A 24099-nucleotide genomic window follows, 5' to 3' on the forward strand; every position below is an offset into this window, starting at 1 on the left:
GAGAGAGACAGAGAGAGAAAGAGAAGGAGAGAGAGCGAATGAGAGGTGTGTGAGAGAGAGAAAAGCGGGGGGAGGTACCAGGTAATGCATCTAAGGGTTGCGTGCTGCGCAAAGCACGAAGGCAGAGTACATAGGTTTTGTTTTAGCCAATGACTGTGGAGTCAGGGCAAACTTCAGACATAACGTGTGATCGCTATGTCTGTGGTTTGCTCTCAAAGGTATGAACAGGAAATCAACCAGTCTATAATTAAAACTGACAATGCCCTGCCTCCTGCTACACAGTAAGGAATTAAACTTACAAAGATACTGCTCTTTGCTCATTGGTGGTGTTTGCGTTGAACACACACACACACACACACACACACACACACACACACACACACACACACACAAACGGTCGAGGATCGTTTCATATGAATCCATTCTGCTCAACACTTTACTCAGCACATACATTCATTGTGAAGACTGCATGGCCTTGGAATGAATCATCAGGCTGGAAAAGAGAGGGAAATAATCAAGATGCTGTGTGTTTCAATTTACCTGATGAAAATCCTTCATCATTGCATTCAACAATGTGAGTAACATGCCAAAAATCACAGAAGAATTTGCGCACAAGCTGAAAAACAATTTATCTTTGGAAACAGACTTGTACTATTTTTATGTTGAAATGCATGTGCATTGCTATCTAAGCCTCTCTTTTCTGTTCTGTTGTAATGGAAAGGTGGTGTGAATTTGATCGAAGCGTCAGTGTGGTTTCAGTTCTGCGAGAGGGAGGGGTGATACAGCTCTGTGCGGCAGGTCAGTCTTCCTGTGTAGCTCTGCTCTGTGAAACGCTGTGAGTGGAAAATAAGTGAACCTCCCCTGTTACCACAACAAAACTATCTGAAACGGACAAACACATTTCACCAGGAAAGAAAAGAGCCGTATGCAAAATCTTTTAACAACAAATAGCAGCGCAAACATCTCAGCACTGGCAACATATCAGCCAAAGGTATCTGTCCATGTGACATTGAATACATGCATCTACCACAACTCGACTGACTTTCAAAGAGTCTGATTTTTCCCCAGAGCATTCTAAAAGCCCCAAAATGTGCATGTTTCTGCGGGAAATGTTCTGAAAATAACATATGCATTGAGGCCATGAGAAGGGGGAAACAGCACTAGGGTTTCATGGAAAACGCCTCTACTCCAGATAGATTAATTATCTTTATTTATTTAGCATGAATTTGTCCTTGTATTGTACTCTGAGGTGGGAGCAGATTAGTCACACATAGAGAATTGCCAGCTGACTGTAATGTGAATGAGGCTGTATTCATGAAAAATATTACCTTTTTATTAAACTGTGGGAACTAACACATTTGAATTGGTTTTTGTGCCACAAACATTACCAATGCATGTTAGCTTTTCAGCCTCTATAAGGTAGCTAGGTCGGATTTTGGTTAAAAAAAAAAGGGTCCCCCACATTTGGAATCACATTTGGGAAGACCAGTTGATTTAATTTAACTGAGCATGTGCACTTGCTTACTATAATGAGTTGACTGGGTGACATTTATTTCTGTGTGATCTCCTTGATTCAATGTGGTGTGGGATAATAAACCAATCATTTTGCACAGATAAGTCAAAGGGCCCTATAACCCTGTTCAGCTAAACTAAATATTTTACAGCACAAAGACCAGCCTGGGTGAGGGTATGACTCTCCTTGGTCTCTAGACTATAGGTCCCTGTGAACACCTGACAGGCCTCTGAGCAGGAAGTGCATGAACATGTGAGAGTTTTTGCTCCGTCACAGTACACAGGAAGGAATCTGCCACTGAGTCATTCTGTCAGAAAATGCGCCCAGTTCTTCTAAACCGTACAACGCAGCCACAGTAACTGAGAACACAAGATGGCTGTCGCTGTGCATACAGGAAGAGCCTGGTTATTGAAGGTACACGGATGGCTCTGCTATCAAGAGGCCTAGCCTTCAGAAACCAAAATTCACATTGTCAGTCATCTTTTCCCTGGCTGAGCAGTGGCATATCAGTAGGTATCGCAGATCCACCCCTGGTATGGAGGGCAGACATATCTCTACAGGCCTTCTTCATGTGGAGAAAATATCCCTTTGGACCAGGAAACAGATTTTGAGTTTGAGGTTTGCATGTTTTTCATCTGTCCATTTATGTAGTAATCATTCATAAAGACTGCTTCTAGAGCTCAGTTTTGGAACAACACAAATTGACCTGATTTTCTGTGTAAATGCAAGTGCAAGGAGTACTAGTGTGCAATGTTCTGAAGATAAATATATGACATCAGACAATATGCATCTAATAAATTGTTTATTAACAGTTAAATAAGCTGTGGAATAAAAAACACATATTAACACAAGGCCTCTTACCCTTGCAGTTCTCACAGCCTTTTCTCTTGTTCAGGGTAAAACTATGATACTATTTACAATCACACTCATAGTCAAAGTTAAGCAATAAAGCAACAGACTTATGAGGACTTGTTTCACAGTCTCACAGTTTCACTCTCCCATCTCTGTTGGACATCCCATTACTCCCATATGGCATGCACTTTTACCCAGAATGACTACATAATTTTACATATGTACACAGTAACAATTTATACAGCTCCATACATTTGCTGAAGTCATTTGGGTTAACAGCCTTAACCCACGTGTTGTCTTAAGGGTAAAAAATTACCCGCCAGTAGGTTTAACAGCTGAGAAAACTCCCTATGATCTTTTTTCAACTTGAAATTTGATGACAAAGTTTCTGATGAGTGAAAGGTTGTTTCTTCATGGAAAATACATTTAGCATTTAAAATTCAATTAATTTTGGGGTTTAGTGAAGGCGGGTCATTTTTGACCCTTTGCACAAGAGGAGTATGCAGAATACAGACTACACAAGGGTGAAAGTCAGTTGGTCACACCAGTGTATATGTTTTGAAGTTTTACTTTATTTGAACAACAGCAGAATTTCAGAAGAAGCACAGCACTAAGAAAAGGCTAATTTTACAGGTCAGTGTCATTTACCGCCACATATAATGTTCCCAATGCTAGTGAGGAAATGTTTGATACATTATGATCATTCCTGTGATGAATTATTATGGAAGCAGTCTTTTATGGAAAGCTTCACTAGTGGTGTGTAAATCTCATATCAGAGTAAACCGTTTCTCCCTGCACTTCCCTCTTATTCCTCCTAACTTCGGGTTTCTTGGTGAAAGTCAAAGCAGCGTAATTCATTGTTTCATCTTGACACTGAAAGGAAAAGCATCACACAGCACATATGAATACTCCTCATTCCAATTATCATTTTACCAGGATATTCACCACAGAAATTGTCTTCATTTTCTTTTTTAAATCGCAATATAATACTTGTACCTGTGTACTTGACGAGTCTTCTCTGAACGATTGGAGGTTTGATACAGCCCCTGTTTGAGAAAATGAAAATGACTGTATCAACCACTGGTGGTTGTGTGAAAATAATTGTTCAATTCATGCTGTGATTTCTATTGTACCGCCGATTATGTACACTGCAGTTGGACGGTGAGTTACAACTCCAATGAGAAGTACTTCTGAGAAGAAAATTTTTTACATAATCACCAGGGAATTTGTGCAGGCTTCACTGGAGATAACATATCACTTAAAAATATTTCAATCTGTATGAAGGCCAGACAATTCCGCTTACGCTACACTTTTATTGCCTCAGCAATTTTATTTTCATAATCGAGCGACTGTCACATCACAGCTGTCTGCCATATGTAGCATATATAATTTAATTAGTGCCAGTTTGATGGCAAACACAAATACCTACACAATAGAACCAAAGTATGATATTGGGGCTAATATCAGAAGCTAAAAGTTCAATAAATTCAATTGAGAATTGATTTGTTTTTACATGTGATATCTTAGTTGTAAGAAAATACCCACCTCATAAACCACACATTGATCACTTGGTCTCTTACCTCTGGAATTCTCACTGCTTCTGCTCCTGTTCACAGCGAGGACAACATTCAGGATCACACTCAACGCCAAAGCTCCCACCAAGCAATAAAGAGGAAGTTGTTGGTTTTCTGGAATTTTAAAAGCTAAATTTAGTATAGCACTATGAGTAATATTAACAAGAGCATAATTCAGTGAGACACTGACCGTAATAACCTTTCTAAAAAACTGATCTACATGAGAATTGCAAGGGCGGATATCAAACAATTGACATCTTACAAACTAAAAATGAATGAGTAAATGTTACAGAATGATCGTCGAATGCCAGATTAAATCCATATGTTTTATTGGATGTAATTAAACCTCCAGCCCTTACTCTGACAAAATTAATATATGTATTTTAATAACTGAATACACCAAGATGATGCTACCACCATGTGATCATATTTTTGCTTACCCTCAACATGCAATTTGGTCCCGTTCCCAAACAGGATCTCCCCACAGGTGGCCACAGCACAGTAGTAAGTCCCAGCATCAGAGAGGCTGAGGTTCCTCTTGGGGAAGTTGTAGACACAGCTCTGTGTGGGAGACACAGTCCCAGAGCTCCTCTGGCACTCATCACTCCTGTGTCCATGGGTGTGAATGATTCCTGGAGGGGACTCTCCTGAGCCTGGACTGAACCAGTACACACTGTGTTCTCCTGCACAGGTCTCAGTGTGTACTGTACACTGCACAGAGTCAGGCACAGAGTCTCCTGACTGCACTGACTCAGACTCGGGCTGCTGGAGTACTACTGTCCTGCTCTGGGACTCTGAAAGTGAAGAATTCAGTTTCATCATTAAAAATTTAAATATATTCATGCTTAGATTCAATAATTTTTCTATTACTGTGATGCACTGGTGTGCAATTCTGTGTACAAACACATTGGAAGTCTCGTTTTGATCATTGCTGAACTTCCCAAACTGCACTGGTGACAGCCGTAAGCATCTAATATCCATTAGCTTTATTTGCCCATTAATACAATGAAAAAAGCTAAAAAGATATTTCTGTGACTTTAGAAAAATAATTATGCATATTTAACCATGAAGTAAGGTTCATATTTACCCCTCACTATTAAAGTAGTTCCATCTCCAAAACTAATCCCACTGAAGCTGGTAGTCGTCGTACAGTAGAATGTTGCTGAATCAGACGGCTCTACTTTTGAGATAGTCAGGTTAAAGTTTCCTTTTGTTGCTTTAGCATTCAGACGTGTGCTGTTTTTAAACTCATTCGAAAATATAGCATCTGATTCATATTTTGTCATTGTTGCTACAAGCTGAGGCTTCTCTCCAAGAGGTTGCTTTAACCAGCTGATCAATGACACTTCTTCTGCAGGATGGAAACATACAAGAGTCACAGTACCTCCAAGCTCAGCTGTCACCAGCGTGTTAGGCTGAACTACACTCTTCCCAAGCAGACCACCTGAAATAAAGAAGAAAACAATTGTTCAATAGTTCAAAAGTTAATCTAAGTATAAATACTTCTATACAGTCCTTGTATGAAGTTATTTTGGCTGAAAATTTAATAACAATTATTGACTTACACACTTCGCTGAAAAAGACAAGAATAGCATAGAGAAGTTCCATCACGATATCTCCTCTCCTCGATACCCTGCTTGTATCCTGCACTGTAAAACTCAAACTGTACAGAGTAGGAGGACTTGCAGCGATAAATGTAGGAGGTCACATGTCAGGGGCAGATTTGATTGGGTGTTTGCAAGACGCAAATTATTGGTTTACAAGGTACGGAAAATCAACACTCTCAGTGCAAGAAAAGAAAACCCTTGTCATTATTCGCATTTTTATTACAGTTGTTATGTAATATCCAGTATGTAATGTACATATTACAATCACTATTAAATTCCATATAGTTCACATAGATAATAAACATAATTTGGAAATATCACCTCAATCCCTGGGCGTCACGGATGGTGCAGTGGGTAGCACTGCCGCCTCACAGCAAGAAGTTCCTGGATTTGAATCCCCGTTGGCCGGGGCCTCTCTCTGGGGAGTTTACATGTTCTCCCCGTGTCTGCGTGGGTTTTCTCCGGGTACTCCGGTTTCCTCCCATAGTCCAAAGACATGCAGGTTAGGCTGAGTCTAAATTGACCGTAGGTATGAGTGTGTGAGTGAATGGTGTGTATGCTCTGCAATGGACTGGCAACCTGTCCAGGGTGTATTCCGGCCTTTCGCCCAATGTATGCTGGGATAGGCTACAGCCCCCCTGCGACCCTGTTCAGGATAAGCGGGTTAGGATAGCGAATGACTGACGACCTACCAGCCTTGTGCAACAAACAAACAAACCAACATACAGGAGAGTCCAGCAGACAGAATAGGACAGTGTGTGTGCGTGTGTGTGCGTGCCTGTGTTTGCCTGTGTGTGTATCCACAGGAGGCTATGTATATATGTGCGTGGGTGCGTGGTAGAGTTCAGGACTACAGAGCCATGACACAGATAAGACAAGAGGCAGTTGGGTACAAAAAGAAAGTTAAAGGCATGTAAAACATTACTTCCATCTCCTAGTTACATATTGGTATTATATAACCACATACAGTACAATCATATACTGTATTGTAGGTCATATATGGGGTAAAACTTATTTACTTCTTTTTAAATTGATTCTATTTTTTATTTTCTACCAGTCATATAGTAGGCATTTTTGGTATTTCTTCTTAAATTTCCCTCAGATATAATACAGTTGTGAAGCTATTAAATAGAGAACACTGGACAGCACTGTGGAATTTACATACTGTCACAGTTCCACTGTAATCTTGAACCATATCAGAACTGCATTTTGACTTTTTCCGAACACTGCCTATAAATTCTGGAAGGTCTCTCTCATATTATCAACACAACATTGCTCAGGCTGTAATTTTACACTGTACTGAAAGCACAGTCTTGTCTCAAAGGACCAATTCAATTCCCATGATCACATTCTGGTCTCACTTGGAAGAGAAATTGAATCTCAAATGGACTTATTATGAAAATAAAAGCAAAAAAAAAAGTTTTTCAGAAAATGCATGAAACCAAAATATGAAGCCATTACCTCCATAGACTGTCTCACGAAAATGACACAGAAGAACTATCATCACACTTTTTCAAACCTCTGGTGACTTAAATCTTCCAGTATAACTGCAATCAGCACAGTTTCAAAATGGTATCAGTTGGTTGTGGTTTGCTGTCCCTTCAGCACCCTGAAATCCCAGCATCCTGGAGGAGCCGCAGAACCACGGACAGAACCACGGACAGATCATGGACAGACTACGGACTGCACCAGCCCCACTCACAGGCGGGGTGGAAGATGTGGCTCATTGTGAGGGGGGTCAGCTGATACCCATTGTCTAATCATTGGGCCTTGCTCACAGGAGCAGGGACTCTTTTTTTTGAGGTTGACTGTATTTCATTTACTTCAGCTGTTCATCATGTGATACGGTGGCCGGAACTGCCCCTCGAGGTCAATCAGGATGGATGGTAAGTCTTATCGTCGATGACATGAAAATGAAATAGTGATAAAACTGAAATTCTACTCAAGGCAATTAATCTCCAGTTATCCAAACTCAACCTCTTCACATTAGATATTCATGGCTTCACTATTCAAGCCTCAAATGCAGTCCATACTCCGCTGTCTCTTCAACCCCATCTTAAAGACGGTAAATGGTAAATGGTTGGCATTTATATAGCGCCTTTATCCAAAGTGCTGTACAATTGATGCTTCTCATTCACCCATTCATACACACACTCACACACTAATGGTGATTGGCTGCCATGCAAGGCACCGACCAGGAGCATTTGGGAGTTAAGTGTCTTGCTCAGGGACACTTCAACACAGCCCGGGTGGGGGATCGAATCGGCAACCCTCCGACTGCCAGACGACTGCTCTTACTGCCTGAGCCATGTCGCCCCGATCTGTAGCCATGTCGCCAATGATCTGGTCAAAACAAAACTTTGTCACCTTAGAAATATTGCCTTTGTCCCTCACTGTCCACCTCCACTGTTGAATGCCTCATTCATGCCTTCATTGCCTTCTGCCCTGACTTCTTCAATTCATTACTCTATCACCTCCCTTTACACCCTACTGACCAAAACCCCACCATGCCCAAAACTCTGCTGCCAGAATGCGAACCCACACTAGATCCTGCAATCACACCACACCCACCAATGGCTCCCCATCATGCCACGAATACAGTAAACTTCCAAATTCTGTTGCTTTCATATTTCATACGCAACTGGTCCCTCCCAACTGACCTGCTAGCTGGGTGCACTCTTGCACCCTCATTCACAGGCACTGGAAGTCCCCACTCAAACTCAGAAACAGAGCTTTCTCTGTGGCTCCTCCCAGCCTGTGGACCGCCCTCCCAATGCACATCAGGGAAACAGAGACTATGGCCACTTTCAAAACTCCACTTTTGCCTTGTTTGTGTGCTGTCCCCTCCGTTTCAGCTTCCTTTGTGTCTGTTTGCCTGTATGTACTGGTCTTGCAGTTTGATTTGTAGTAGTGACCTTGGGTTCTGGAGGAGCCCAATATCAATACAATGTATTGTTATTATTATGATTATTATGATTATTAAAATGTTTGTATTAGTAAAATTATTAAACAGCCTATTGTTGAATCATGTCAAATGGTGTTCTCAGCTTTGTGAGCAACAACAAAATGGCTGCAAGCACCGAATGATTGGAAGGCTTTCCAACTCCAATGTGACAGGCTTCTGATATGATATGCTGAGATCTGTATTCTTCAAAAGAAATTGCATGTATTCACTGATTCTCAAAAGAACAAACATAGATTTGACCTCTCTGAAGTAGCGCAGGAGAAAAGCACAAGAAAGAGAGAGACAGAGAGAGAGAGAGATGGAGAGAGAGCGAATGAGAGGTGTGTGAGAGAGAGAAAGGCGGGGGGAGGTACCAGGTAATGCATCTAAGGGTTGTGTGCTGTGCAAAGCATGAAGGCAGAGTACATAGGTTTTGTTTTAGCCAATGACTGTGGAGTCAGGGCAAACTTCAGACAAAACGTGTGATCGCTATGTCTGTGGTTTGCTCTCAAAGGTATGAACAGGAAATCAACACTTTACCAGTCTATACTTAAAACTGACAATGCCCTGCCTCCTGCTACACAGTAAGGAATTAAACTTAAAAAGATACTGCCCTTTGCTCATTGGTGGTGTTTACGTTGAACACACACACACACACACACACACAAACGGTCGAGGATCGTTTCATTTGAATCCATTCTGCTCAACACTTTACTCAGCACATACATTCATTATGAAGACTGCATGGCCTTGGAATGAATCATCAGGCTGGCAAAGACTGGGAAATAATCAAGATGCTGTGTGTTTCAATTTACCTGATGAAAATCCTTCATCATTGTATTCAATAATGTGAGAAATATGCCAAAAATCACATCATTTGCACACAAGCTGAAAAACAATTTATCTTCGGAAACAGACTTGTACTATTTTTATGTTGAAATGCATGTGCATTGCTTTTCTGGTCAGTTGTAATGGAAAGGTGGTCTGAGGTGTGAATTTGATCAGAGCGTCAGTGTGGTTTCAGTTCTGCAAGAGGGAGGGGTGATACAGCTCTGTGCGGCAGGTCAGTCTTCCTGTGTAGCTCTGCTCTGTGAAACGCTGTGAGTGGAAAATAAGTGAACCTCCCCTGTTGCCACAACAGAACCGTCTGAAACGGACAAACACATTTCACAAGTAAAGAAAAGAGCCGTATGCAAAATCTTTCAACAACAAATAGCAGTGCAAACATCTCAGCACTGGCAACATATCAGCCAAAGGTATCTGTCCATGTGACATTGAATACATGCATCTACCACCACTCGACTGACTTTCAAAGAGTCAGATTTTTCCCCAGAGCTTTCTAAAAGCCCCAAAATGTGCATGTTTCTTCGGGAAATGTTCTGAAAATAACATGTGCATTGAGGCCATGAGAAGGGGGAAACAGCACTCAGGATTCATGGAAAAACACCTCCTCTCCGGATATATTAATTATCTTTATTTATTTAGCATGAATTTGTGCTTGTACTGTACCCTGAGGTGGGAGCAGATTAGTCACACAGAGAATTTCCAGCTGTCTCTAATGTGAGTGAGGCTGTATACATGAAAAATATGACCTTTTTACTAAGCTGTGGGAACTAACACATTTGAATTGGTTTTTGGGCCACGAACATTATCAATGCATCTTAGCTTTTCAGCCTCTATAAGGTAGCTAGGTCAGATTTTGCTTGCAAGTGTCCCCCACATTTGGAATCACATTTGGAAAGTTGGTTTAATTTAACTGAGCATGTGCGCTTGCTTACTATAATGAGTTGACTCGGTGACATTTATGAAGATGTCATTCCTGTTATTCTTCAATGCATGAAATATCAGCATGCTAAAATGAAATCAAGAGTGCATTCAAAAGTTTGTGGAAATTGATTTTAGCTTATGATCACATGCAATTCCAGGGTTGGCCAACTTCTGTGTGATCTCCTTGATTCAATGTGGTGTGGGATAATATACCAGTCATTTTGCACAGATAAGTCAAAGGGAAGAGCCCTATAACCCTGTTCAGCTAAACTAAATATTTTACAGCACAAAGACCAGCCTGGGTGAGGGTATGACTCTCCTTGATCTCTAGACTATAGGCCCCTGTGAACACCTGACAGGCCTCTGAGCAGGAAGTGCATGAACATGTGAGAGTCTTTGCTCCGTCACATACACAGGAAGGAATCTGCCACTGAGTCATTCTGTCAGAAAGTGAGCCAGTTCTTCTAAATCTTACAACGCAGCCACAATAACTGAGAACACAAGATGGCTGTCGCTGTGCATACAGGAAGAGCCTGGTTATTGAAGGTACATGGATGGCTCTGCTATCAAGAGGCCTAGCCTTCAGAAACCAAAATTCACATTGTCAGTCATCTTTTCCCTGGCTGAGCAGTGGCATATCAGTAGGTATCGCAGATCCACCCCTGGTATGGATGTGCAGACATATATCTACAGGCCTTCTTCATGCGGAGAAAATATCCCTGTTGACTAGGAAACAGATTTTGAGTTTGAGGTTTGCATGTTTTCATATGTCCATTTATAGAGTAATCATTCATAAAGACTGCTTCTACAGCTCAGTTTTGGAACAACACAAATTGACCTGATTTTCTGTGTTAATGTAAGTGCAAGGAGTAGTAGTGTGCAATGTTCTGAAGATAAATATATGATACCAGACAATATGCTCCTAATAAATTGTTTATTAACAGTTAAATAAGCTGTGGAAAAAAACATCACATATTAATACTAGGCCTCTTACCCTTGCAGTTATCACAGCCTTTTATCTTGTTCAGGGTGCAAACTATGATACTATTTACAATCACACTCAAAGGCAAAGTTAAGCAATAAAGCAAAAGACTTATGAGGACTTGTTTCACAGTCTCACAGTTTCACTCTCCCATCTCTGTTGGATATCCCATTACTCCCATATGGCTGGCACTTTTACCCAGAATGACTACATAATTTTACATATGTACACAGAAACAATTTATACAGCTCCATACATTTGCTGAAGTCATTTGGGTTAACAGCCTTAACCCACGTGTTTTCTTAAGGCTAAAAAATGTTTAGCAGCCGAGGAAACTCCCAATTATAATTTTTCAACTTGAAATTTGATGACAAAGTTTCTGATGAGTGACAGGTTGTTTCTTCATGGAAAATACATTCAGGATTTAAAATTCAATTCAGCTGCTTTATTTTTGGGGTTCAGTGAAGGCGGGTCATTTTTCACCCTTTGGACAAGGGGAGTATACAGAACGTTAAGACTACACAAGGGTTAAAGATTGAAGTCAGTTGGTCACACCAGTGTATACGTTTTGAAGTTTTACTTCATTTGAACAACAGCAGAATTTAAGAAGAAGCACAGCACTAAGAAAAGGCTAATCTTACAGTTCAGCGTCATTTACAGCCACATATAATGTTCCAAATGCTAGTGTGGAAATGTTTGATACATTATGATCATTCCTGTGATGAAGATCAATTATTATGGAAAGCTTCACTTGTGGTGTGTAAATCTCATATCAGAGTAAACCGTTTCTCCCAGCACTTCCCTCTTATTCCTCCACACCTTGCCGCCAGGTCGCAAACTTTGATACTATTTAAAAAGTCAAAGTCAAAGTTACCGCAACAGACTAATGAGGGATTGTTTTGCAGTCCTCATGTTTCACTCTCCCATTTCTGTTGAACATTACTGCCATATGTCAGGCACGTTTACCCAGAATGATTCAGCTACAGTACAGATGTGATTTTACATATGTATACAGTTCCACTTTATACAGCTCTATGAATTTGCTGAAGTCATTTAGGTTTACAACCTTAAACAAATACTGCGAAGCCAGTCGGTCACACCACTGTTTTGAAGTTTTACTTTATTTGAACAACAGCGGAATTTAAGAAGAAGCACAGCACTAAGAAAAGGCTAATCCCATCGGTCAGTGTCATTTACAGCCACATATAATATTCCCAATGCTAGTGAGGAAATGTTTGATACATTATGATCATTCCTGTGATGAAGATGAATTATTATGGAGAGCTTCACTTGTGGTGTGTAAATCTCATATCAGAGTAAACCGTTTCTCCCTGCACTTCCCTCTTATTCCTCCTCACTTTGGGTTTCTTGGTGAAAGACAAAGCAGCGTAATTCATTGTTTCATCTCGACACTGAAAGGAAAAGCATCACACAGCACATATGAAGACTCCTCATTCCGATTATCATTTTACCAGGATATTCATTTTCTTTTTTAAATCACAATATAATACTTGTACCTGTGCACTTGACGAGTCTTCTCTGAACGTTTGGAGGTTTGATACAGCCCCTGTTTGAGAAAATTAAAATGACTGTATCAACCACTGGTGGTTGTGTGAAAATAATTGTTCAATTCATGCTGTGATTTCTATTGTATGGCCGATTATGTACACTGCAGTAGGATGGTGAGTTACAACTCCAATGAGAAGTACTTCTGAGAAGAACATTTGTTACATAATCACCAGGGAATTTGTGCAGGCATCACTGGAGATAACATATCACTTAAAAATATTTCAATCTGTATGAAGGCCAGACAATTCTGCTAATTCTATACTTTCATTGCCTTTAATGGCTTTTGCTCGACAGCAATTTTATTTTCATAATCGAGGGACTGTCAGATCACAGCTGTCGGTCATATGTAGTATATATAAATTAATAATATCAGAAATTCTCAATAATATCAGCTAAAAGCTAAAAAAAGAAGCTAAAAGTTCAATAAATTCAATTGAGAATTGATTTGTTTTTACATGTGATATCTAAATTGTAAGAAAATACCCACCTCATAAACCACACATTGATCACTTGGTCTCTTACCTCTGGAATTCTCACTGCTTTTGCTCCTGTTCACAGCGAGGACAACATTCAGGATCACACTCAACGCCAAAGCTCCCGCCAAGCAATAAAGAGGAAGTTGTTGGTTTTCTGGAATTTTAAAAGCTAAATTTAGTATAGCACTATGAGTAATATTAACAAGAGCATAATTCAGTGAGACACTGACCGTAATAACCTTTCTAAAAAACTGATCTACATGAGAATCGCAAGGAAGGATATCAAACAATTGACACCTTACAAACTAAAAATGAATGAGTAAATGTTACAGAATGATTGTCGAAGGTCAGATGAAATCCATATGTTTTACAGGATGTAATTAAACTTTCAGCCCTGACCCTGACAAAATAAATATATGTATTTTAATAACTGAATACACCAAGATGATGCTACCACCAATTGATCACATTTTTGCTTACCCTCAACCTCCAGTTTGGTCCCGTTCCCAAACAGGATCTCCCCACAGGTGGCCACAGCACAGTAGTAAATCCCAGCATCAGAGAGGCTGAGGTTCCTCTTGGGGAAGTTGTAGACACAGCTCTGTGTGGGAGACACAGTCCCAGAGCTCCTCTGGCACTCATCACTCCTGTGTCCATGGGTGTGAATGATTCCTGGAGGGGACTCTCCTGAGGCCTGTCTGAACCAGTACACACTGTGTTCTCCTGCACAGGTCTCAGTGTGCACTGTACACTGCACAGAGTCAGGCACAGAGTCTCCTGGCTGCACTGACTCAGACTCGGGCTGCTGGAGAACTACTGTCCTGCTCTGGGACTCTGAAAGTGAAGAATTCAGTTTCATCATTAAAAATTTAAATACATTCATGCTTAGATTCAATAATTTTTCCATTATTGTGATTCACTGGTGTGCAAGTCAGTGAATCACGTGAAGTCTCCTTTTGGTCATTGCTGAACTTCCCAAACTGCCTCGGTGACAGCCATTAACGTCTAATATCCATGAGCTTTATTTGTCCATTAATACAATGAAAAAAGATAAAAAGATATATCTGTGACTTTAGAAAAATAATTATGCATATTTAAGCATGAATTAAGGTTCATATTTACCCATCACTATTAAAGTAGTTCCATCTTCAAAACTTATCTCACTGAAGAATACAGTAGTGCAGTAGTAAGTTGCTGAATCAGACGGCTCTACTTGTGAGATAGTCAGGTTAAATTTTCCCTTAGTGGCGTTAGCACTGAGACGTGTGCTGTTTTTAAACTCATTTGAAAATATAGCATCTGATTGGTAATATGACTTTCTTGCAACAACCTGAGGCTTCAGTCCAAGAGGTTGCTTTAACCAGCTGATGAATTTCACATCTTTTGTAGGATGGAAACATACGAGAGTCACAGTACCTCCAAGCTCAGCTGTCACCAGCGTGTTAGGCTGAACTACACTCTTCCCAAGCAGACTACCTGAATTAAAGAAGAAAGCAATAGTTCAAACTCACTGAAATGGGGAAAAAAGCCAAGAACTAAACCCATTAATCTATGTATGAATACTTCTATACAGTCCTCGAATTAAGTTATTTTGACTGATAATATGATAAAAATTATGGACTTACACACTTCGCTGAAAAAGACAAGAATAGCATAGAGTAGTTCCATCATGATATCTCCTCTCCTCGAGACCCTGCTTGTACCCTGCACTGTAAAACTCAAACTGTACAGAGAAGGAGGACTTGCAGCGATAACTGTAGGAGGTCACATGTCAGGGGCAGATTTGATTGGGTGTTTACAAGAGGCAAATTATTGGTATACAAGGTACGGAAAATCAACACACTCAGTGCAAGAAAAGAAAACCCTTGTCATTATTCCCATTTTTATGACAGTTGTTATGTATAATAGATAATAAACATAATTTGGAAATATCACCTCAATCCCCGGGCGGCACGGATGGTGCAGTGGGTAGCACTGCCGCCTCACAGCAAGGAGGTCCTGGTTTGAATCCCGGTCGACCAGGGCCTCTCTGTGTGGAGTTTGCATGTTCTCTCCGTGTCTGCGTGGGTTTCCTCCGGGTACTCTGATTTCCTCCCACAGTCCAAAGATATGCAGGTTAGACTGATTGGAGAGTCTAAATTGCCCGTAGATATGAGTGTGTGAGTGAATGGTGTGTGTGCCCTGCGATGGACTGCCGACCTGTCCAGGGTGTATTCCTGCCTTTCGCCCAATGTATGCTGGGATGGGCTCCAGCCCCCCGGTGACCCTGTTCAGGATAAGCGGGTTAGGATAATGAATGACTGACGACCTACCAGCCTTGAGCAACAAACAAACAAACAAACAAACAGGAGAGTCCAGCAGACAGAATAGGACAGTGTGTGTGCGTGTGTGTGCGTGCCTGTGTTTGCCTGTGTGTGTATCCACAGGAGTCTATGTATATATGTGCGTGGGTGCGTGGTAGACTTCAGGACTACAGAGCCATGACACAAATAAGACAAGAGGCAGTTGTGGGTAAAAAACAGAAAGTAAAAGGTGTGAAACATTGTAAAACATTACTTCCATCTCCTAGTTACATATTGGTATTATATAGCCACATACAGTACAATCATATACTGTATTGTAGGTCATATTAGGCAGGCATGTGATTCATTAATACCAGTGTACCAGAATTATTTTAATATGTTATGGTACTGTTCTGGAGAGAATCAATTGGATCATGTCATACAGATTGAAAAAATTTAAATGTATTTTACAAGGTTCTTAAATATTCCAGTGTTTCTTCTGGGCCAATCTTTAAAAAGGATTATTTTTTACAAACAATCCATTGATTGCAGATGGGCTGAAACTTATTTACTTCTTTTTAATTCAATTCTATTTTTTATTTTCCACCAGTCATATAGTAGGCATTTTTGGTATTTCTTCTTAAATTACCCTAAGATATAGTACAGTTGTGATGCTATTAAATTCAGAACATTGGACAGCGCTGTGGAATCTACATACTGTCACAGTTCCAATGTAATCTTGAACCATATCAGAACTGCATTTTGACTTTTTCCGAACACTGCCTATGAATTCTGGAAGGTCTCCCTCATATTATAAACACAACATTGCTCAGGCTGTAATTTTACACTGCACTGAAAGCAGAGTACATTGTCTTTAAATAAGTAGTTTATTCATTTGTAATTATATAATTGATCATTCAAAACTGAAACATTTAATGAAGCAATGAACCAGTAATAACTTTAGAAATAACTTTACCCACAATGCAGCAATCGAGGCCTGAAGTTCTGTCGTTTGATGACATCACAATGGCCCTCCTCTCAACTGGTCTTGTTTCAAAGGACCAATCCAATGACCATGATCACATTCTGGTTCCGTCTCACTTGGAAGAGAAATTGAATCTCAATGGGACTTACTATGAAAATAAAAGCATAAAAGTAGAACCACGGACAGAACCACGGACTGCACCAGCCCCACTCACAGGCGGGGTGGAAGATGTGGCTCATTGTGAGGGGGGTCAGCTGATACCCATTGTCTAATCATTGGGTCTGAAAATAATCCTTTTATTGGTTTCTTTTCTGTTTGAGAGTTAGTTTGTCGTGGTGTTTTGGCCTGCGGATAATTTTTGGTTATGGATTCCTCATTCTGTTTCTTTGGTTGAGCTCCAAGTCCTGGATTGATAAAAGGTTGAGTGTATTTGATTTACCACCACCCAACCACCTGTCCTCTTGACCCCATCCCCGCTCCCCTTCTACAATCTATCTCTAATGACATTCTCCCTTTTCTCTCCTCTCTAATCAATACCTCCCTCTCTTCAGGCACCATGCCCTCTTCCCTGAAGAGGGCCAGAGTCACTCCCCTGCTCAAAAAACCAACTCTTGACCCCTCTGCACTGAACAACTAACAGCCTGTCTCTCTTCTACCCTTTCTCGCTAAAACTCTGGAATGGGCGGTCTTCTCCCAACTGTCCACTTATCTTCTCCAGAACAATCTCCACGATCCCAACCAGTCCGGCTTCAAGAGTGGCCACTCCACTGAGACCACCCTGCTCGTGGTCTCTGAGGCACTCCACTCTGCCAAAGTCAAATCTCCTCTCCTCTCTCCTCATCTTACTCAACCTGTCGGCCGCCTTCGATACAGTCAACCATGAGATTCTGCTGATTGTTGAGGACTTTGTAGTATCCTCCTCCCCTACGGCCAAGAATCTTGATGAATCTTGGTTGACTCTTGATAACCGCCTCACCCTGGCTCCACATGTATCCTCCATTGCCAGAACCTGCAGGTTCTTCCTCTTCAATTTACGCCGTATCCGTCATCTCGTGACGGAGAAAGCCACCCAGCTCCTAGTCCAGGCGCTCTTCATTTCCCGCCTGGATTACTGCAACTCCCTCGTAGCCGGTCTCCCAGCTTGTGCCATCAAGCCCCTCCTCATTGGCCTCCACTGGCTTCCTATTGCCACACGCATCCGCTTCAAGGCCCTAGTGTTGGCATTTCAGGCTGCTAAGGGGACTGCCCCACCTTACATCCAATCCTTAATCACTCCCTACTCCCCAGTGAGACCACTCCAGTCTGCCAGCTCTGGTCGCCTTATGGTTCCCTCACTATGAGCACCTGGCGGTCCAGCTGCACGTTCACGCCTGTTTTCCATTCAGGACAGTAGAATCCCTCCCCCTATTTCGACGCAGATTAAAAACACACATTTTCAAACTGTACCTTAGTCCTCCCTCCTGATCCCCCCCCCCCCTTTTCTGATATCCCTCTTGTCTAACCCAAAAAAGAATGATAATAAATTGCAATAAATTAAACTATTTGTTTAGAACAGCACTTCATGTGTATTTTACTAGTTGCTAGCTTTAACCTATGCACCGGTAAGTCACTTTGGAATTAAAGCATCTGCCAAATAACTAAAATGTAAATGTAAAATGTAAATGTTCTTCAGCTGTTCATCATGTGATAAGGTGGCCAGAACTGCCCCTCAAGGTCAATCCACATAAAATTATTTTAAAGAAGAGTGGCTCCCCATCATGACACGAATACAGTAAACTTCCAAATTCTGTTGCTTTCATATTTCATTCACAACCTGGTCCCTCCCAACTGACCTGCTAGCTGGGTGCACTCCCCCCTTGCACCCTCATTCACAGGGGCTGGAAGTCCCCACTCAAACTCAGAAACAAAGCTTTCTCTGAGGCTCCTCCCAGCCTGTGGACCGCCCTCCCAATGCACATCAGGGAAACAGAGACTATTGCCACTTTCAAAACTCTACTTTTGCCTTGTTTGTGTGCTGGCCCCTCCGTTTCAGCTTCCTTTGTGTCTGATTGCCTGTATGTACTGGTCTTGCAGTTTGATTTGTAGTAGTGACCTTGGGCTCTGGAAGAGCCCAATATGAATACAATGTATTGTTATTGTTATGATTATTATGATTATTAAAATGTTTGTATTAGTTAAATTATGAAACAGCCTATTGTAGAATCATGTCAAATGGTGTTCTCAGCTTTGTGAGCAACAACAAAATGGCTGCAAGCACAGAATAATTGAAAGGCTTTCCAACTTCAATGTGACAGGCTTCTGATATGATATGCTGAGATATGTATTCTTCAAAAGAAATTGCATGTATTCACTAATTCTCAAAAGAGCAAACATAGATTTGACCTCTCTGAAGTACCGCAGGAGACAAGCACAAGAAAGAGAGAGACAGAGAGAGAGAGAGATGGAGAAAGAGAGCGAATGAGAGGTGTGTGAGAGAGAGAAAGGCGTCAAAATGCATCAAAGGGTTGCGTGCTGTGGTAACCACGAAGGCAGAGTGCATAGGTTTTGTTTTAGCCAATGACCGTTGAGTCATAACAACCCACAGGCATAGCGTGTGATCGCTAGTGTGCTCTCAAAGGTATAAACAGGAAATCAACACTTTACCACTTTATAATTAATAGTGACAATGCCCTGCCTCCTGCAACCCAGTACCTAGTAAGGAATTTTACTGATAAGGATGCTGCTCTTTGCTCATTGGTGGTGTTTACTTTGAACACACACACACACACATACACACATACACACACACGGTCGAGGATCGTTTCATATGAATCCATTCTGCTCAACACTTTACTCAGCACATACATTCATTATGAAGATTGCATGGCCTTGGAATGCATCATCAGGCTGGGAAAGAGAGGAATAAAATCAAGATGCTGTGTGTTTCAATTTACCTGATGAAAATCCTTCATCATTGTATTCAACAATGTGAGTAATATGATAAAAAATCACAGAAAGATTTGCACACCAGCTGAAAAACAATTTATCTTCGGAATTTATGTTGAAATGCATGTGCATTGCTATCTAAGCCTCTCTTTTCTGGTCTGTTGTAATGGAAAGGTGGTCTGAGGCGTGAATTTGATCAGAGCGTCAGTGTGGTTTCAGTTCTGCAAGAGGGAGGGGTGATACAGCTCTGTGCGGCAGGTCAGTCTTCCTGTGTAGCTCTGCTCTGTGAGACGCTGTGAGTGGAAAATACGTGAACCTCCCCTGTTGCCAGAACAGAACCATCTGAAACGGACAAACACATTTCACCAGTAAAGAAAAGAGCCGTATGAAAAATCTTTTAACAACAAATAGCAGCGCAAACATCTCAGCACTGGCAACATATCAGCCAAAGGTATCTGTCCATGTGATATTGAATACATGCATCTACCACCACTCGACTGACTTTCAAAAAGTCAGATTTTTCCCCAGAGCATTCTAAAAGCCCCAAAATGTGCATGTTTCTGCAGGAAAATAACATGTGCATTGAGGCCATGAGAAGGGGGAAACAGCACTAGGGTTTCATGGAAAACACCTCCGCTCCGGATATATTAATTATCATTATTTATTTAGCATGAATGTGTGCTTGTATTGTACTCTGAGGTGGGAGCAGATTAGTCACACATAGAGAATTGCCAGCTGACTGGAAGGTGAGTGAGGCTGTATTCATGAAAAATATTACCTTTTTATTAAACTGTGGGAACTAACACATTTGAATTGGTTTTTGTGCCACAAACATTATCAATACATATTAGCTTTTCAGCCTCTATAAGGTAGCTAGGTCAGATTTTGCTTACAAAAAGTGTCCCCCACATTTGGAATCACATTTGGAAAGACCAGTTGGTTTAATTTAACTGGGCATGTGCGCTTGCTTACTATAATGAGTTGACTCGGTGACATTTATGAAGATGTCATTCCTGTTATTCTTCAATGCATGAAAAATCAGCAAGCTAAAATTAAATCAAGAGTGCATTCAAAAGTTTGTGGAAATTGATTATAGCTTATAATCACATCCAATTCCAGGGTTGGCCAACTTCTGTGTGATCTCCTTGATTCAATGGGGTGTGGGAGAATATACCAGTCATTTTGCACAGATAAGTCAAAGGGAAGGGCCCAATAACCCTGTTCAGCTAAACTAAATATTTTACAGCACAAAGACCAGTCTGGGTGAGGGTATGACTCTCCTTGGTCTCTAGACTATAGGCTCCTGTGAACACCTGACAGGCCTCTGAGCAGGAAGTGCATGAACATGTGAGAGTCTTTGCTCCGTCACAGTACACAGGAAGGAATCTGCCACTGAGTCATTCTGTCAGAAAGTGCGCCAGTTCTTCTAAACCATACAACGCAGCCACAATAACTGAGAACACAAGATGGCTGTCGCTGTGCATACAGGAAGAGCCTGGTTATTGAAGGTACACGGATGGCTCTGCTATCAAGAGGCCTAGCCTTCAGAAACCAAAATTCACTTTGTCAGTCATCTTTTCCCTGGCTGAGCAGTGGCATATCAGTAGGTATCGCAGATCCACCCCTGGTATGGATGTGCAGACATATCTCTACAGGCCTTCTTCATGTGGAGAAAATATCCCTTTGGACCAGGAAACAGATTTTGAGTTTGAGGTTTGCATGTTTTTCACATGTCCATTTATATAGTAATCATTCATAAAGACTGCTTCTACAGCTCAGTTTTGGAACAACACAAATTGACCAGATTTTCTGTGTAAATGCAAGTTCAAGGAGTACTGGTGTGCAATGTTCTGAAGATAAATATATGATACCAGACAATATGCATCTAATAAATTGTTTATTAACAGTTAAATAAGCTGTGGAAATAACATCACATATTAACACTAGGCCTCTTACCCTTGCAGTTCTCACAGCTTTTTCTCTTGTTCAGGGTGCAAACTATGATTGTCACGGTCAGGGGACAGAGGAACCAATAGCAGACACAGGGGTTATGAGACAATGGCAGGTTTAATAAGGCAGATCAAGGGGCAGACAGAGCGTAATCAAAGCAGTTAAAAAACCAGGAGGTCAGTCCAAACAGGGCCACACATTGATCACAATCCTAGAGAGGAGTCCAGAGAAGAGCCAGGCAGGAGTAAAAAACCAGAAATATCCAAAACCAGACAGAATGCCACAAGGGCAGAGGGACAGGGACAAGGAGGCATACAAGTGGGAAGGATCTCGGAACTAGCAAAGTGCAACTGAAAAGGACAGGTATAAATATACAGGGAAATGAGACAGCCTAGGCGGGGCATGGGAGAGATTGCGGCCTAACAAATAAACATCAGGTGAGACACAAGAAAGGGCAATCATACAATGATGAGGGAGGAACGAAAACGTGGGACTGGATTCACATAGACACACATGTAATACAAACGGCTATAGAGCAGACCAGAAATAGACAGTTAGTATCTTAGTTATTTGATTAAACTATAAATACCCAAAACTAGTGAATGTTAGTTTGTTAGTTAGACAAACATATTAGTGTGTTAATATAATTACAGTCTTGGTGTACAATAATTTGGCCTGATAACTTAATGACAATTATGCACTTACACACGTCACAAGGTGCCATCGTAGTATCTGTACTTGCTTCTTGAGACTCTCCTCTGCTCAAGACCCTTCCTGCACCCTGCACTGCAAAACCCAAACTTTACAGAGAAGGGAGAGAAAAACATTTTCAACAAATTGCTAAATTTGGACCTCATTGATTCACGAGTTAACATACTGAGTTTAGCCAGCGTAATGGCATACAACATCATATTTGCTAACCAGCTGGCTACCAAACTAGCTGTATTAGCAGGATGACATGGATCTCACGCAAGCTGAATACATTTGCTTTTAATGACATTGAAATGTGACAACCATCAGCAGCGATGTGTACAAAAGTGAACTTGCGGATCTGGGTCTTGTGTGAATGGCAAGGACCCGGCACTTACCCACAACCAAAACATTGCGAAGGCATCAAATGTGGGTTTAACCCGTGTTCAATACCCTGTGTCAACCCCTGGGGTTTTGTGTATGAAAGGGGTACAAATGGGCTTCAGGTGCTTGTCTAGCTACCAATACACATGTTATGCTTCCTGCTTGGTCCCCATGGAGTTGTCCAGGCTTGAGTGGGGAGCAGGGTGCTGAGGACTCTCCTGGTCCTGTCTGCACTGTCCATAGGCCTGAATTCCCCTGCTGTGGAATGGGACAGGTGTACACCCATTCCTAAAAAAAACTGCCATATGTTTATTAGCACCAGCTAAAATTCTTTCAGAAAACCTGCTGCCTTAAACCAGATTGACAATGATATTATGGCCAGGGGAAAAATGTCCTTGCACTAGAACTTTCATAGACATTCACTAGACATTACTTCCATCTTCTGGTTACATATTGACATTACATAGCCATATGCAGTTATATCATATAAGGAATATTTGACTATTTGATTGGCAGGCTTATACATTAATTAAACACCAGGGTACCAGAAGTGTTTTAATATCTTCTGGCACTTGGCCAAATTCCTTAAATTATTATTTTACAAACGATCCATTTATTGCTTAATACTTTTCTACTTCTTTCTAATCCAATTCAATGTTTTATTTTCCATCATTCACAAGCATTTTTACAGGTATTAGAAGCTCTGTCATCTGGAGACAATAAAAAATCAGTGGTCTTTACTTCATAAATGACCCAAAGATATAGTGGAGCAGTGATGCTGGTCAGTTCAGAACATTGGACAGGGCAGTGGAATGTACATACTGTGAAGTCACAGCTCCACTGTAATCTTGAGTTCAGACAGTGGCAAACACATTATACATTATCACTGCGTTGTATGGAAGAAATTGAGCATTGCAGTTGTAAAACATGGCCCATGTATAAGACATTAGAACTATAGAGAGCACTTGTCTTGTTTAGACAAAATAAATATTAGTTAGTGAGACCCTAATATGCTGAATCTGATGACTCAAGTTTGTTTTAACTCATGTGGTTTTCCAAGGTTTTCCATTTCAGAAAGATTGATATTGACCAATGTCTGATGTAACAAAGTTTTCATGTTTAACAAGATCCAACCCTATTTTTTTGGATTGTGTAGTCAGTGTTCTCTGACTCTATTGCTTTCATCACCAGTAGCGATTGTTACATCAACATTACTGTAGAATTTAAAAGTTACGAACATTCTAAACACGTTTCAGTCAGGACAACTGACATATTTAGTTAAATATTTTTATGTATATGTAAGTAAATAATTTTTTACGTTTGGTGCTGAGTGGATCTGCTTCAGGTACTACAGTGCACACACCAGCACACACTACCCTATCTAACAGGGAACATGATACGTCTCCCCTACTAAACAGTAGTACCTCTCTGAAGAGCCAATCAAATCTGCCCCTGACTTCTGACTTCCTACTGTTCAGAGAATCAATAGAAGTTTTCAGCTCAAGTCCTCCTTCTCTGTACAGTTTGGGTTGTACAGTGCAGGGAGCAAGAAGGGTCTGGAGGAGAGGAGAGTCTCAAGAAGCAAGTACAGAAACTGCG

The 24099-nt window shown here is 41.0% G+C and overlaps 2 protein-coding genes across 2 annotated transcripts; both read right to left on the minus strand.

The window, feature by feature from the left end:
• Window positions 1-3227: 3227 nt before the first annotated feature.
• LOC133123551 (uncharacterized) lies at window positions 3228-7273 on the minus strand. Its single transcript, XM_061234023.1, has 5 exons — window positions 7249-7273; window positions 5027-5383; window positions 4380-4733; window positions 3946-4053; window positions 3228-3238 (listed from the first exon to the last, which is right to left on the minus strand). The coding sequence occupies exons 1-5, from the start codon at window positions 7271-7273 to the stop codon at window positions 3228-3230; spliced, it is 855 nt and encodes a 284-aa protein (XP_061090007.1).
• Window positions 7274-12525: 5252 nt separating this feature from the next.
• LOC133123552 (uncharacterized) lies at window positions 12526-14986 on the minus strand. The gene is made up of 6 exons (XM_061234024.1): window positions 14910-14986; window positions 14407-14760; window positions 13765-14118; window positions 13331-13438; window positions 12757-12806; window positions 12526-12651 (listed from the first exon to the last, which is right to left on the minus strand). Exons 1-6 carry the CDS (start codon window positions 14953-14955, stop codon window positions 12526-12528), a joined length of 1038 nt encoding a protein of 345 aa, XP_061090008.1. The 5' UTR covers window positions 14956-14986.
• Between the last annotated feature and the right edge of the window lie 9113 nt (window positions 14987-24099).

Source organism: Conger conger, chromosome 3, assembly GCF_963514075.1.
Source record: "Conger conger chromosome 3, fConCon1.1, whole genome shotgun sequence".
Classification (NCBI taxonomy): domain Eukaryota; kingdom Metazoa; phylum Chordata; class Actinopteri; order Anguilliformes; family Congridae; genus Conger; species Conger conger.

Excerpts from the sequence above, each read along its gene's own strand:
- LOC133123552 (XM_061234024.1), bottom strand. The coding sequence starts at position 14,955 with ATGATGGAACTACTCTATGCTATTCTTGTCTTTTTCAGCGAAGTGT. Across the intron at positions 14,119-14,406 it reads AACTACTTTAATAGTGATGG|AGTCCCAGAGCAGGACAGTA; the intron begins GTAAATATGAAC and ends CTTCACTTTCAG. Across the intron at positions 13,439-13,764 it reads GACCAAACTGGAGGTTGAGG|AAAACCAACAACTTCCTCTT; the intron begins GTAAGCAAAAAT and ends TTAAAATTCCAG.
- LOC133123551 (XM_061234023.1), bottom strand. The coding sequence starts at position 7,273 with ATGAGCCACATCTTCCACCCCGCCT. Across the intron at positions 5,384-7,248 it reads CCACATCTTCCACCCCGCCT|GTGGTCTGCTTGGGAAGAGT; the intron begins GTGAGTGGGGCT and ends TCTTTATTTCAG. Across the intron at positions 4,054-4,379 it reads GACCAAATTGCATGTTGAGG|AAAACCAACAACTTCCTCTT; the intron begins GTAAGCAAAAAT and ends TTAAAATTCCAG.